Raw genomic sequence first — 13,153 nt, 5'->3', positions numbered from 1 at the left:
ATACTCAGCGCTGGAGATGTTCATTTGTAGAGATCCAGATGTATCTTCCTGCGTCTCAGGCTGATTCCGTGGATATTCCTGCTGGTCTGGTACCTATCCAGCTCAACTCAGGGGACCGGCTGAAAAAGGGGTCCCCTACTCCTCCGCCATCTTCTCCTCGAACCTCTAACTTTTTTTAAAAAGAATTTTATTTATTTATTTATTTGAGAGAAAGAGAGCACAAGTAAAGAGAGCAACAGGCAGAGGGAGAGGGAAAATCAGGCTCCCCNGTACCTATCCAGCTCAACTCAGGGGACCGGCTGAAAAAGGGGTCCCCTACTCCTCCGCCATCTTCTCCTCGAACCTCTAACTTTTTTTAAAAAGAATTTTATTTATTTATTTATTTGAGAGAAAGAGAGCACAAGTAAAGAGAGCAACAGGCAGAGGGAGAGGGAAAATCAGGCTCCCCGCTTGAGCAGGGATGCCAACTTGGACTCAATCCCAGGATCCTGGGATCATGATCTGAGCCAAAGGCAGACAGCTAACCAACTGAGCCACCCAGGCATCCCCAGAAAAGTTATTCTAAATATCAATGTACTTAGTCAAGAATCTCACCTTAAAATCATGTCTGGGAATAAAATGATAGATCACAGCCCTAATTAGAAATTACTTTTTGGAAACAGACTGTTTAATAAATAAATAAAGATGCCAAAGAAACAGTATGACACCATAAAAGATCAGTAAAATAATGCTAATTTCTATTCAATGGTATGTTACGCTAAAGGTAATAATAAACATAAATAGGTTAAATTTGATATCTACCAGAGTGCCCCTGACTTAGCAGAACTACTTTGCTTTTGTGTACAAGTGCTAGCGTGTCTGCAGTACATTGTCCCTTGCTCCTTCCTTGTGACATTTTCCATATAACCCCTTCCAATGGCAGAAGAATCACTGTCTTGGAAATGTGCCATAACTTATTACATTAAAATACATACTTAGCTGTTTCCGATGCATGCTGGCTGACATATCACAGTGCAGTGTCTGGGTAAGAAATTCTACTAAAGAGCAGGTCTTCCAAACCCCTTGGGAGGTAACTGGGGAGCCAGAACAGCATGTGCAAAGTCCCCATACTCGAGGGACTGTGCTATGATCTGGTATCTGAGAGACCTTCGCAGCCCATGCAGAGCAGGGCAGGGGTGCAGCCCCGCTGATGGGATGGACCCCCTCTGATACCATTACATCTTAGGGAGAATTGCTTGGAGCGTATGTATTTTCTAAAATGTCATTCTAGGGGCGCCTGGGTGGCTCAGTCGTTAAGCGTCTGCCTTCAGCTCAGGGCGTGATCCCAGTCCTGGGATTGAGCTCCGCATTGGGCTCCTCTGCTGGGAGCCTGCTTCTTCTCTCCCACTCCCCTTGCTTGTGTTCCCTCTCTCACTGGCTGTCTCTCTCTGTCAAATAAATAAATAAAATCTTTAAAAAAAAATCTTTAAAATGTCATTCTAAAGAATACACCCCTCATCTCTGTGGGGAGGCACAGGATAGCTGTTACCTCGATTTAGCATTTTCACCAAATTAATAAACATAGCTAATAAGTAAGGTCAGAAATACAGCTTACGTCAATATCAAAAGTCAGGAAGGTAAATGTGCCAAATTCACCTTTGAACAGTGCTCATCTGAATAGGTCTTTTTGGACAAATTCTAGAAGCCTGTGCAGCTGTCATGACGTTGTCTTGGATCTCAAGATTAAATCACAACAGACACGGGCAGAGACAGCATCTTTGTGCCGATAGACCGAAACTCAGCCTACGTTTGTCACAGGACGGCCGGGTTCTCGCCACAGACACACACTCACACCTTCACACACACACGCGACAAGTAATCCCCAGACATCCCTGGTGCAGAACCATCCCGTTAAAAGCAAACACAGAAACCAAAGATGTTTTCTGGAAAATAATCTTTTCACTTTTATCTATAAATTTTATTGCAATTTGAATCTAAGAATCTGCATCTCGTAGAAAAGCTGAGAACAGAAATGCCAGTTCGAAGTGGCCTTCCAAAGCCCAGAATACCTGCCATTTTCTTCCAACTTACCTGGAGACAGAAAATGTGTGGAAGAGATTTTCTTTACTAAATGCAGGAAGGTTGTTTTTGTACATATGATATTCCCATTTTTCATTCTCTTACCTTTGGGCAGATACATTCTCCTCACATAACCACCCTCTCTGCCTGGGTTTGAATCCCAGCTCTGTCATCTACTAGCTGTGTGACCCTGGGCGAGCGGCTAAACCTCTCTGGCATTCTTGTTTGTAAAGGGAGGACAACAGTGATAATGGCTGTCTGATGGTGGTGTTGTGAGGATTAAGTAAGTTCTCACAGACCAACGCTCAACTGCGGCTGCTACATAACAATTTCTTAATAAATATTTCCCATTTTTATTATTATGATCATAGGTCATATTTATTTCAAATTAGCCAGTCTCTTTTAAAAACACAAAAAAAGCCTTATTTCAATTACAGTTATAATACATGTTCATTATTCAACATTCAAACAACATAGAAAAACATAAAGAAGAAAAGAAAACAGTAAACTCCTCCTTCAGAGAAACCCCTGTCAAGGCTTTGAGCATCCTTCCAGATAGTTCCCGCGTCTGCATACCGAAGATAATGTTACAGCCCCTGATGGCCTGGGGCTGCTCGCGGACATTTGTCTTGGGCAGGGTGCTTCCTGTAAAAACAGGCTTGGCGAACTGTCCCCAAGAGAGCAGGAAATAACACAGCTTAGACCAGGGGTTCCCAACCAAGAGCAAGTTTGCCCTTCGGGGGACATTTCTGGCAACATCTAGGGACGTTTTTGGTTGTCACAGCTGGGGAGAAGGGGCCGCCTCTGGCATCTAGCGGGGAAAGGCCAGGGATGCCGCCGAACACATAGGAGCACAGGACAGCTCCCACAACAAAGAATTTTCTGGGTCAAAATGTCAATAGGGCCCAAGTTGAAAAACCCTGCCTGACGTTTCATTTCTAGGAGGTGATAAATATCAGAAACAGGAGGGTCAGTCAGCTAGAATACCCTGGTATGATTATACCTGCTGTTAAACTTTTAAAATACTTCTGTACTGGTTTTCAAAGAGCTCCCCACAATCAGGGTCTCCCCTCCCCAGGCCCTCCCCCAGCCTCTAGCAAGCCCCCAGCACAGCGCGGAAGGGTCTAGAACTGGTGTAGACAGAGAAGGGGCACCTCCAAGACCAGGCTGCTCCCGGCAGGGCTCAGGCCTGACCCGCTGTTCTCTTGAGATGCTAGCCCTCCCCTCGGGTGATGAGGGAACGAAATCCAAGGGAGGAGAAACTTCTCATTCTCACACGAAGAAATGCTTAACAATTTCTTCATAAATATTTCCTATTATTATTGTTAATAGTAGTAGTAGTAATATTTATTTCAAATTAGCCATTCTCTTTTTTTAAAATGAAAAGAGCTTTATTTTATCCTGCTTATAATTGTAATACATGTTGATTATTAAACATCCAAACACAACAGCAACATTTCTGTTCGTGGCGAGCATTTCTGCTTGTGGCATCTTTATAACACATCTGCTAGACACGGGAGAGCCCACCTCTCAGCACAGGGGGGAGGCAGTTGAACAGACATCCTTCACTGCCAGTCACCCGGGACAAAGGAGGAAGGGGGTCGACCCCAGTGTGGAGGAGCAGATCAGATGCGGGCCACCTGGACAGACTGCCTTTTGTCTGCTCCCCTAGGACGGAAGGAGGAGCCTTGCCAGTTCTGCTCAGACCTTTAAAATAATTCTGGGCGAAGGACTTCACAAGCCGAGGCCTGGGAAAACTATGCAGGGGGAATATCTGATTATTTCTAAATATTATCTTGAAAAGAAAAGAAAGAGGCTTTGTTGAGAAACTTTCCTGCTGGTATCTGCCTCTGGGAGTCCTGAACTTTCCACGCACCACCACCGCTCTAGAGAAAGAAACTATTGATGAATTTAGGTCGTACCAAGGAGAAAGGAGTCCCATGATCTTTGGCCAGCAAGTCTCTTGAGACACATGAAATCAGACATGCTGTTTTGTAGCCAGCTTTCGTTGAGTTGAAACACTGCGGGCATATTTCCATGTATGTGAATATGGAAACTCGACCATTTGCGATGGCTGCCTAGCCATCCACTGTCGGGATGGAGCACAGTGGGTGTAGCCAGTTGTCTACAGATGGGTGTTTTACTAAAAATTGCCTCAGGGAACAGCCCTATCATTAAATCTTGGTGAAATTTTCCATGGGATCGTTTCCTGGAAGTGGAATCGGTGTCCTGGTCTCCAGAGCCCATGCACACATCACTGGCTAGCCCTTCTCCGAGATCGCGAAGATCCATGGGTGGGGAATAAAGAGACTTTTTAAGAAATCCCAGAACATATGTTCCCAGGACCAAATGCCACGAATGAGGCCTGTCCCAAACCGGAAGCCCAAGGCTCCTGGAACTGCAGTGTTCAGCCCAGCCAACCTGACCTCGTCCCTAGAACCATTCCTCCTCCCTCTGACAACACCCAGGTCATCTCTCAGGCCTGGGACCCGGTGACACAGGATATGACAGGCCCCAGACAGTCCGGGGAAGGGGGCTTTACCTGCCAGAGGAAAGTCAGTTCTGTAGCCTTTTTCTTCCATTCCCTCCAGGACTGCCCCACCTGCCCCAGACCTCCAGGGAGTCAGGGGAGTTGCTGACCTGTCCCCTCGGGGAATAATGGTATTAGTGATAAGGTGGCCTCTGGCGGCTTCGTCAGCAGATTCAAGGCTTTGGGCTGGGTAATCCTTTGGCGTCTGCCCCAGCAGCTGGTGGTCACAAATCGGGAGAGAGCCCCTGCCCCCAGCCCTGCTGGGCTGTCATCCAGCACCGTCCTGGCTCTGGCCGGGCCTGACTTGCCAGGGCGAGAGGAGCCGGGCTGAAATCAAAACGTGAGGGGTCAACATGATAAAGTCCCAACAGCATAAGAACAGGCACGTCGAACACTGCTAGTGTCTTTTCTTCTGAGGGGTTTATTTTTTCGCCATCCTGAGTAACACATACACGCTACAGAATATCAGGAAAATAAGACAAGTTAAAAATGAGCTACGGTCCAGGAAGTGCCTTGTCATCCACATGCCCGGCTGACCTGAAACTCTGAACCCAGTCTCTGGAACTTTCCAGCGGCTGAGGAAAGAAAGGTAACCTGGAGTGAGGTCCAACCCTGAGGACAAGATCCGGCTCTGGAGTTTCTGCCCCCCCCCCACCCACCCAGCCTGCTCCCCCTCTCCTGGGGAACAACGCGGTGGGCACCAGCTCCCTTCTGCTGCTGAAGCCCAAGAGAGGCTCAGGCTTCTTCGGAGAGCGCCCCGAGGGAAAGCAGCAGTTTGGGGAGCCCCTGACTCCACCCCCAGCTGGTGTCCCTCCGTGCCGCTGTGTGGCCTGAAGCGATGGGCTTGCCCTCTCTGGGACTCCTTTCCTCACCTGTGCGCGGTTTGGGTATGATGGTGCGAGCGTCTGTGTCAGCGCTCCCCTTGCTTGCTTTCTCCTCACTATTGGTGACGCAACGACAACGAGGGGACGCTTGACCTGGTTGCCGGCTCCATCCTCGAATCCTCCCCTTCCCTTGCTCCCATGACCCACGCTGTCCTGATTTTCCCAGAGGCTCTTCCTTGGCCCAGATCTCCAGGGTCCAAGGCCCTCAGCTCGGCCTCGGGCGCCTTCCTCCCTGCACGCACACGTGTGCTCAGGGCTGCCCCTCAGGCCGGGGGCTTCGGTGACCATCTCTGTGGACAAGCTGGGGACGGGCTGGTCTTCACACCTGAACTCTGGGTGGGTCTGTGGATGGAAACTCCGGCCCAGACCCAGGCAGGGGTGAAGGGGTCATGGAAGCCGGGTGTGTGTGCGAGATCGCCCAAGGAGAGCTGAAAAGGTCCTCTGGCGCCCGCTCTGGGGCACCCTGAGGTGAAGACCATTGTGCAGTGAGGGCCCAGAGGGCTGCCTGTCAGGAGGGGTGCAGGTGAGCGTAGAGGCAAGGGAGGTCAGGTGTGGGGCCTCTGCCTGGCGGCCTCGATCTTCTGAGGCCCCAGAAAGCCGATTACCCCCAAAGCCCCTGGAGCTGACTTCCCAAATCCCCAGTAGTGCTTCCCTGTCACAGTGAGGGTTAACCCCACTTATATAAAGGCCCCGCCCCTCCGCCTCTGTCCCCTTCACTCCATGATCCTTCCAGAAGTTTCTCACTGTCCTCCTCCCCGTTGGGCTCTAAGCCTGAGCCAAGTGCTGCCCCCCACCCCCAGCGGTGAGCAGGTCTGCTAAGGGTGGGTGGTGCCCTCCAGACCAACCAGGGTGCTCTCTGCTCCGTCCTGGGCAGGGGGCGAGAGTAGGGGTGGGGGCAGAGCAGGGAAAGGAAAGGCAATTTCTTAAGGTCTGCTCTGTGACCTTCTCAGAGAAATCATCAGAATAACAGCCCCTATCATGTATTATGCTCTTACTGAGTACTGGGCACTGAAAGTTTTGATACCCCTTTTCACAGACTCGGAAACTGAAGCTCAGAAAGGCTAAATCACTCGCTCAGGGCCGGGCGTGTGGCTGGCCTGAGCAGGAGCAGGGATTTAAATTTGCCTCTGTCTGGGCTCTCTCCACACTCCCTCTGGAGCGGGGCCTTGGTCCAAGGAGGCCCAGACTCCTCCTTTGGCCTCCTCACCTCACAACCACACTGGGCTTGAGCTGGGAAGACAGCAGAGAGGCCAGCCCGCCTGGGACGGTGAGGCTGGGTTGGGGAAAGTCGGACCTGTGCCCTCACGCCCTCCCATCCTGCAGGCCCCACACCCCAGGAGCCAACAGCTCTGCTTCGGCTCCTCACAGACCTGAAGGAGACTCCCCACCTTGGGCCCCAGGCCTTCCTGCCGCCAGGCCAGCCTCAGACCCTACATTAGACCCATTCCCATGTGTGATGGGAGCCACCCTGTGCTGGATACGTGGGGAGCCCCCTTCCAGGATTTGAGGGTCCTGGGCCCTAAGTGGTTCCTTATCAAGGGCTCAGGTGGGAGCCACGAGGGTGGAAAGCTGGAGCCACAGTGAACACTGTATACACGGACACACACACACACAAACAAATGCACACACATTTCCCAAACATACACTTGCTCCCAGACACATGCCAAGCAGCTCAAAAAGACTGAAAGTCCTGGGGGACCTGGACTCCACACCTCCCTTCAAGATTTCGCATTGGATGGCCAGCAGGTTGAGCGCACCTGGCAGAAGGGACCAGGGACACTGGGCAGGGCGGGGGGGGGGGCAGCAGGACTGTCCGGCTCCAGGGGCACCTTGGTCACGCTGCAGGTGTGGCTGGTTGATCCCCTGCGGAGACAGTAAAGATTAAGGGGATCATAAGCTGCGTCCAGCGCTGCCCCGGGAGAAATCTCCCAGAGCAAGAGCCGCTGCTGTGAGGGGAAGTTGGGGCAGCTCTGAGTTCAGAGACACGGGAGGCAGAACAAAGAGGAGAGACTTGGGAGGAGGCAGGAAGACCACCAGGGCCAGGGAGGGGGGAAGTAAAAATAGGAGACAGGGGTACCAAGAGAGGGAAAGACGTCAAAAGAGGGAGGCCAAGGCTGGGTCCACTCGGCAGGCCTCCCCCAGGAAGGAAGGTGGAGGCTGCCCTGGGACCCGCGAGCACTGGGCCCACCACCAGAGCTTGAGCTCCAACATGGCTGCAGGTGCGCCAGCGACGGTGGCTGCTTCCAGGAAGGAGTCTCCGGGCAGATGGGGCCTGGGAGAGGAGCTGCCAGGTATGGCTTTCCTGGAGGTAGGGTCTGGGCCCTTGGGGAGTGGAGTGCGGACCAGAGGTTTGCAGGGACCATGAAAGGAGCTCCGAGGGCTGTAGGCAAGAGTGAGGGAATAGGCGGCAAGCCCAGAATCCTAGAAGCATGGGTGGGACCGCTGAGCTGATGGGAAAAGAAGGAGAGAAAAGCAGCCCTCGGGTTGGCCTTAGAGCTCCCCCGGGGTGTGGCCCAGGAGGTTTCTGTGGGACAGGGAGCCTGAAGCCACCTGCCCAGAGGGAATGGAGGTGGACAGGTGGAGGCAGAGGGGACGCTTGTGGCCAAGCGGGGGGCAGAAGCCGGTGGGGGGGTCTGGATGAGAGAGACCGGAGTGTGTCAAACTGTAGGTGGGGCCGGGTACGGGAAGGAGGGCGGCGGGCTCGCTGAGCAGGCGGGACGAGGCGTGTGAGCCAGGCCGGCCCCTGCCCCTCAGGCGTGGGCCCATCGCTGCAGTGCCGCGTGTGTGGAGACAGCAGCAGCGGGAAGCACTACGGCATCTACGCCTGCAACGGCTGCAGCGGCTTCTTCAAGAGGACCGTGCGCCGGAGGCTCAGCTACCGGTGGGGGGCGGGACGCCCGCCCGCCCCGGCCCCGCCCCTCCTGCCCCTCCTGCCCCTCCTGCCCCTGCGGGACCCTGGGGTGGGGGCGGTGGGGGCGGAGGATGTCCAGGGAAGAAGGGACTGGGCTAAACATGGCCAAACCCCACAGTCCAGGGCCTGGGGGGGGCGGGACACTGACACCCCGGGGCTCCGTCCTGCCTGCAGGTGCCAGGTGGGAGCGGGGATGTGCCCGGTGGACAAGGCCCACAGGAACCAGTGCCAGGCCTGCCGGCTGAAGAAGTGTTTGCAGGAGGGCATGAACCAGGACGGTGAGTCGGGGACCCAACCCAGAGAGGAGTGACGGCAGGGTGGGGGCCCGGGGCCGAGGGGTGTCCTGACCCATCCTGCCTCCCCAGCCGTGCAGAACGAACGCCAGCCGCGAAGCACGGCCCAGGTCCGGCTGGCCAGCACGGAGTCAGGCCCCGAGTCCCGGCTGGAGCCCCTGGCGGGCCCCCTGGCCCCAGCGGGGCCCAGCCCACGGGGCCCCACGCCTGTTTCTGCAGCCAGAGCCCTGGGGCCGGGGGCCCTCACGCTGCCGGGGCACCACCACTTCATGGCCAGCCTTATAACAGCCGAAACGTGTGCTAAGCTGGAGCCGGAGGATGGTAAGTGGGAGGACGGCTGGGGCCCTGAGCATCGCCTGCCCCCGCCCAGACCGGGGGCTCATGTCCCCACCTCCTCCTCCAACAGCCGATGAGAACATTGACGTCACCAGCAATGATCCCGAGTTTCCCTCATCCCCATACTCCTCCTCATCCCCCTGTGGCCTGGACAGCATCCAGGAGACATCAGCGCGCCTTCTCTTTATGGCTGTCAAGTGGGCCAAGAACCTGCCCGTGTTCTCCAACCTGCCCTTCCGCGATCAGGTGTGTTCATCGGGGATGCACTTGAGTCAGCTGTGCTGAGAGTGCACACACCCCCGTGCAGGGGATGATGGGGTGCCCGAAGCTTGGGGATGGTGACAGCGGGGGTGCACATGTCTCGGAGTCAGTGTTGCTCAGGGATACATGTCTCGGGGATGTGACCATCGGGGGCGCTCCCATCTCTGGGCAGAGGCGATAGTGGGGGGGACGATGGTGGCCAGGGCCACACAGGCATTTGAAGGCAGTGCCTATGGCCCCCTGGGTTTTCTCTCCTCCTCGACCAACCCTCAGGTCCTAGAGTCCCTCTGTATGTGACGGGGCAGTCTGCACTCCCTGAATAGAGCAAGTGGGCGACTCTGGGCTCTCTGGGAGCACGAATGCCTCTGACTTCAGGGCTTGAGTTTCCGCCTAACCTCCTCAGGGGTAGGACTTCCCGTCTGAGCCTCTCGAGAGCAAGCAGACCTGTTAGGAGAGACGCAGGAAGGGAGGCACCCTGAGGGCCTGAGCCCCTGACCAGTGGTTTGGATGGAGCAGCTCAGAGGGTAGGCTGAACACACTCAACTCGGGACGCTCGTGGGGACCGTCCCTGAGGCTGCCCGACTTCCACGGCTCTAGGCTTTCCTAAACACTCCAGTTGAGGCTCTGGAGGGAATGCACAGAGTGTCTTGGAGCCTAGGCAGCAGGGCCAGATTGTACCAAATCCCAGAGCCGTGGGCCCCTGGCTCCATGTCAGGCAGAGGTCAGGAGATGGCCTGGGCATCCAGGACCTACCCTTCCTTTCCTGGGGCCCCGGAGAAGGCGACAGAGGCTCAGGCTGAGCCAGAGATGTTGGATCTCAGCCATCACGCTTGCTCCTTCCTTGAGCACAGGTGATCCTGCTGGAGGAGGCATGGAGCGAACTCTTCCTCCTTGGAGCCATACAGTGGTCTCTGCCTCTGGACAGCTGCCCGCTGCTGGCCGCGCCGGAGGCCTCGGCGGCCGGCAGCTCCCAGGGCCAGTTGGCACTGGCCAGCGCGGAGAGCCGCATCCTGCAAGAAACAATCTCACGCTTCCGAGCCCTGGCGGTGGACGCCACAGAGTTCGCCTGCTTGAAGGCCCTGGTCCTCTTCAAACCAGGTAGCTGAGTCTTCGCCCAAGCCTTACAGAAACATGGGGTTAGAGAATGGCAATTCCAGTGATTTCCTTCCACCTCTCCCTCCGCCTCCATCACCCCACAGAGACACAGGGTTGTGCAGGCTTCTTCCCTGGGGAGCGGGACGAGTGAGGTGCAGGGCCCTGGCAGACCGTGGTGGGGGAGGGCAGGGCGGGCTGGCAGAAGAGCTCACTGCCGCCGCTTCTCTCTAGAAACTCGCGGCCTGAAGGGTCCTGAGCACGTGGAGGCCTTGCAGGACCAGTCCCAGGTGATGCTGAGCCAGCACAGCAAGGCGCACCACCCCAGCCAGCCTGTGAGGTGACCCAAGCACACAGTGTCCCTTCACCTCTTCACCCGCCCCCTGCCCCCACCTCTCGGACGCCGTCTCTGCTGTCACTGATTAGAAGGCCCGAAGGTCTGAGTTCAAGCAGCACGAATCCAGCATCTCCTGTGGGCCAGGTCCCAGGAGTGGGGACCAAAATGGGCAGAAGACAAAGTTGCTGCCTTCCCGGGAGGCCCGGCACAGGGACCCCACTACAGATGAGAACCACCCCCATCAGATATGAGGGTTCAGATACCTATATCCCTATGTCTGTATCTATGTAGATACCCAGGATAGGAGCCCGACTGGAAGATGTAACAGATTGCTGCCAGGGACGAGGTGGGAGATTATACTAGAACAGCGTTCTGGGGCCAGCCTGTCCAGGACTTGGAATGCCAGCCAAAGGCCGTATGTGATTTGGTAGGCAGAAGGGGCCCCGGCACGTTTTTGAGCAGGAGAGTGCTGGACACAGAGCTAGACTGAGTCCAGAGTACATGACCAGGGAGGGAAGTGCGCACGGCCATCATCCAGGGGAGTCCCTGGAGTCCTGCTCTCTGGGAGTGGCTATAGGGAATGAAAGGGAGAGGACAGTTGCAGGGGACTCTGGGAGTCAGAATGCATCCGACTTAGCACGTGGATGGATGTAAGGAGCAAGAGAAGGGGTGCTATTTGGGAGAAGAGAGAGTCAAGAAATAATGAGGGAACATGACCAGGTCTCTTGGGGCTGCAGGGGAACATCTCGTAGGGATGCACTTGGCTAAGCCACATGCGTGGAAAGGCTGAGAGCGTGGCTGGTGGTGACCCACTAAGTTTAATTTCAGATCCACTAGAGGATGAATTCCTGCAGTTTGAAAGCAATTTCTCTACTTGACTTTCTGGTTACATTTCCCTGAAACTCCCTAACTCAGAAAAACAAGAGGGGAAGGAACAAGAGAGAGATGCACAATTTCTCTGTCCCACCCACTGGGCACTTGCAAGAGAAAGAAAGCCCCTTAAGTTGAAAAAAAAAAAGGGGCTGCAGATACTGGGAGATGAGGGAAGGCCTCCCACAGACCCCACGGTGGGAGTTGAGCATGGTGTTGCCCCACTTTTGAAGTGGCCTCCTTGATGTTGGGCACCGACCTCTGCTGATCCCTCCCAACTGTCTTTTGGGACTTCAACATCTACCTTCTCTGCAGTGTGGACCCTTGCCTTGGCAAATGGTTTGTTCGATCGATCGATTCACTCATTCATTCATTCATTCATTTAGTAGGCTCCACACCCGGCGTGGAGTGCTAGGTGGGGCTTGAACTCACGACCCTGAGATCAAGACCTGAGCTGAGATCAAGAGTCGGACGTTTTACCGACTGAAACTTTTTAAAAAAAAATTTTTTTTTAATGGTTCTTATTTAAAACTGCAGTTGCTTTTCTTTGGATGAGTATCTCACCCACAAAAATTAGGCTTCAACTTCAGAATGCTCTCACTAACGGCTACTCTATCATCCTAGGGGCTTACAGAGGGGAGTTTATGTTCTTATTCGAATATGCATAGTAGTAATCATCTCATAACTATCATAATCATGTATATGATGAACACATTCTATATAGTATTAACATAAATAACTTCTCACTTTACAATCTTTGCACATAATAGACAATATTTATTCGCTATTTTTATCCCACTGCCCCCATGACTCACGCTCAGAAGCTGGTAATAAAATTGATGGTGTCTTCTCTCCTGTTCAGGTTTGGGAAATTGCTCCTGCTTCTCCCATCTTTGAGGTTTATCACTTCTGAACGAGTTGAGCTCCTCTTTTTCCGCAAGACCATAGGGAATACTCCAATGGAGAAGCTCCTTTGTGATATGTTCAAAAACTGAGGGAGGTGGAAGTAAAACGGGTCCAGCTACTTTGGAAAACAACCTACTGAGGCCACTCATTTGCCTGCCCAGTGACCCAGCAATTCCACCTGTAGGCATGGGAGTACCAAGCAGAAATGTCCACCAAAAGTTGACATTATAAAAATATTCACAGCAGCTTTATTCATAATAGCCCCTGACTATCTGCAGTAGGATGAATTAATAAATTGTGGTATATTCATTTTAATGGAAAACAGCAATCAAGAAGAATGAACTACCGACACATGTGACAGCATGGATGAATTTCACAGACATAGAACGAAAAGAACTTTGCCAGGCACAGCTTCTGCTCATACAAAGTTGATGAACAGGCGAGACTAACTGGTGGTGGCAGAAGCTGGAACAGTGTTGATCTCTGGGATAGGGAGGTGGGGTGGTTGGGAAACGGCTAGAAATGTTCTTGATTTTGACCTAGGTGGTGGTTTCACAAATTCACTCATTCATAAAACTTAATTGAGCTGCACACTTAAGATTCGCGCGCTTTACTGTATTATGTTAAATCTCAATAAAAAAGTGAAAAAAAAATAAAAGCAAGAAAACAAATGTG

General features: G+C 53.5%; 1 protein-coding gene across 1 annotated transcript in view; it reads left to right on the top strand.

The window, feature by feature from the left end:
• The window catches only part of NR2E3 (nuclear receptor subfamily 2 group E member 3), a 13,730-nt gene extending 814 nt beyond the window's left edge, over positions 1-12,916 (top strand). Inside the window, exons 2-9 of the mRNA XM_034661693.1 lie at positions 7,615-7,763; positions 8,227-8,353; positions 8,558-8,661; positions 8,749-8,997; positions 9,083-9,258; positions 10,125-10,371; positions 10,600-10,705; positions 12,435-12,916. Of these exons, the coding sequence (XP_034517584.1) occupies positions 7,615-7,763; positions 8,227-8,353; positions 8,558-8,661; positions 8,749-8,997; positions 9,083-9,258; positions 10,125-10,371; positions 10,600-10,705; positions 12,435-12,567 (1,291 nt within the window). The 3' untranslated portion in view covers positions 12,568-12,916. The remainder of the gene's footprint in view (positions 1-7,614; positions 7,764-8,226; positions 8,354-8,557; positions 8,662-8,748; positions 8,998-9,082; positions 9,259-10,124; positions 10,372-10,599; positions 10,706-12,434) is intronic.
• Positions 12,917-13,153: the final 237 nt, after the last annotated feature.

Source organism: Ailuropoda melanoleuca, chromosome 5 (genome assembly GCF_002007445.2).
Source record: "Ailuropoda melanoleuca isolate Jingjing chromosome 5, ASM200744v2, whole genome shotgun sequence".
NCBI classification, from domain to species: Eukaryota; Metazoa; Chordata; class Mammalia; order Carnivora; family Ursidae; genus Ailuropoda; species Ailuropoda melanoleuca.
The sequence above is the reverse complement of the archived record's forward strand: the minus strand, read 5'-3'. Positions and strand labels throughout refer to the sequence as shown.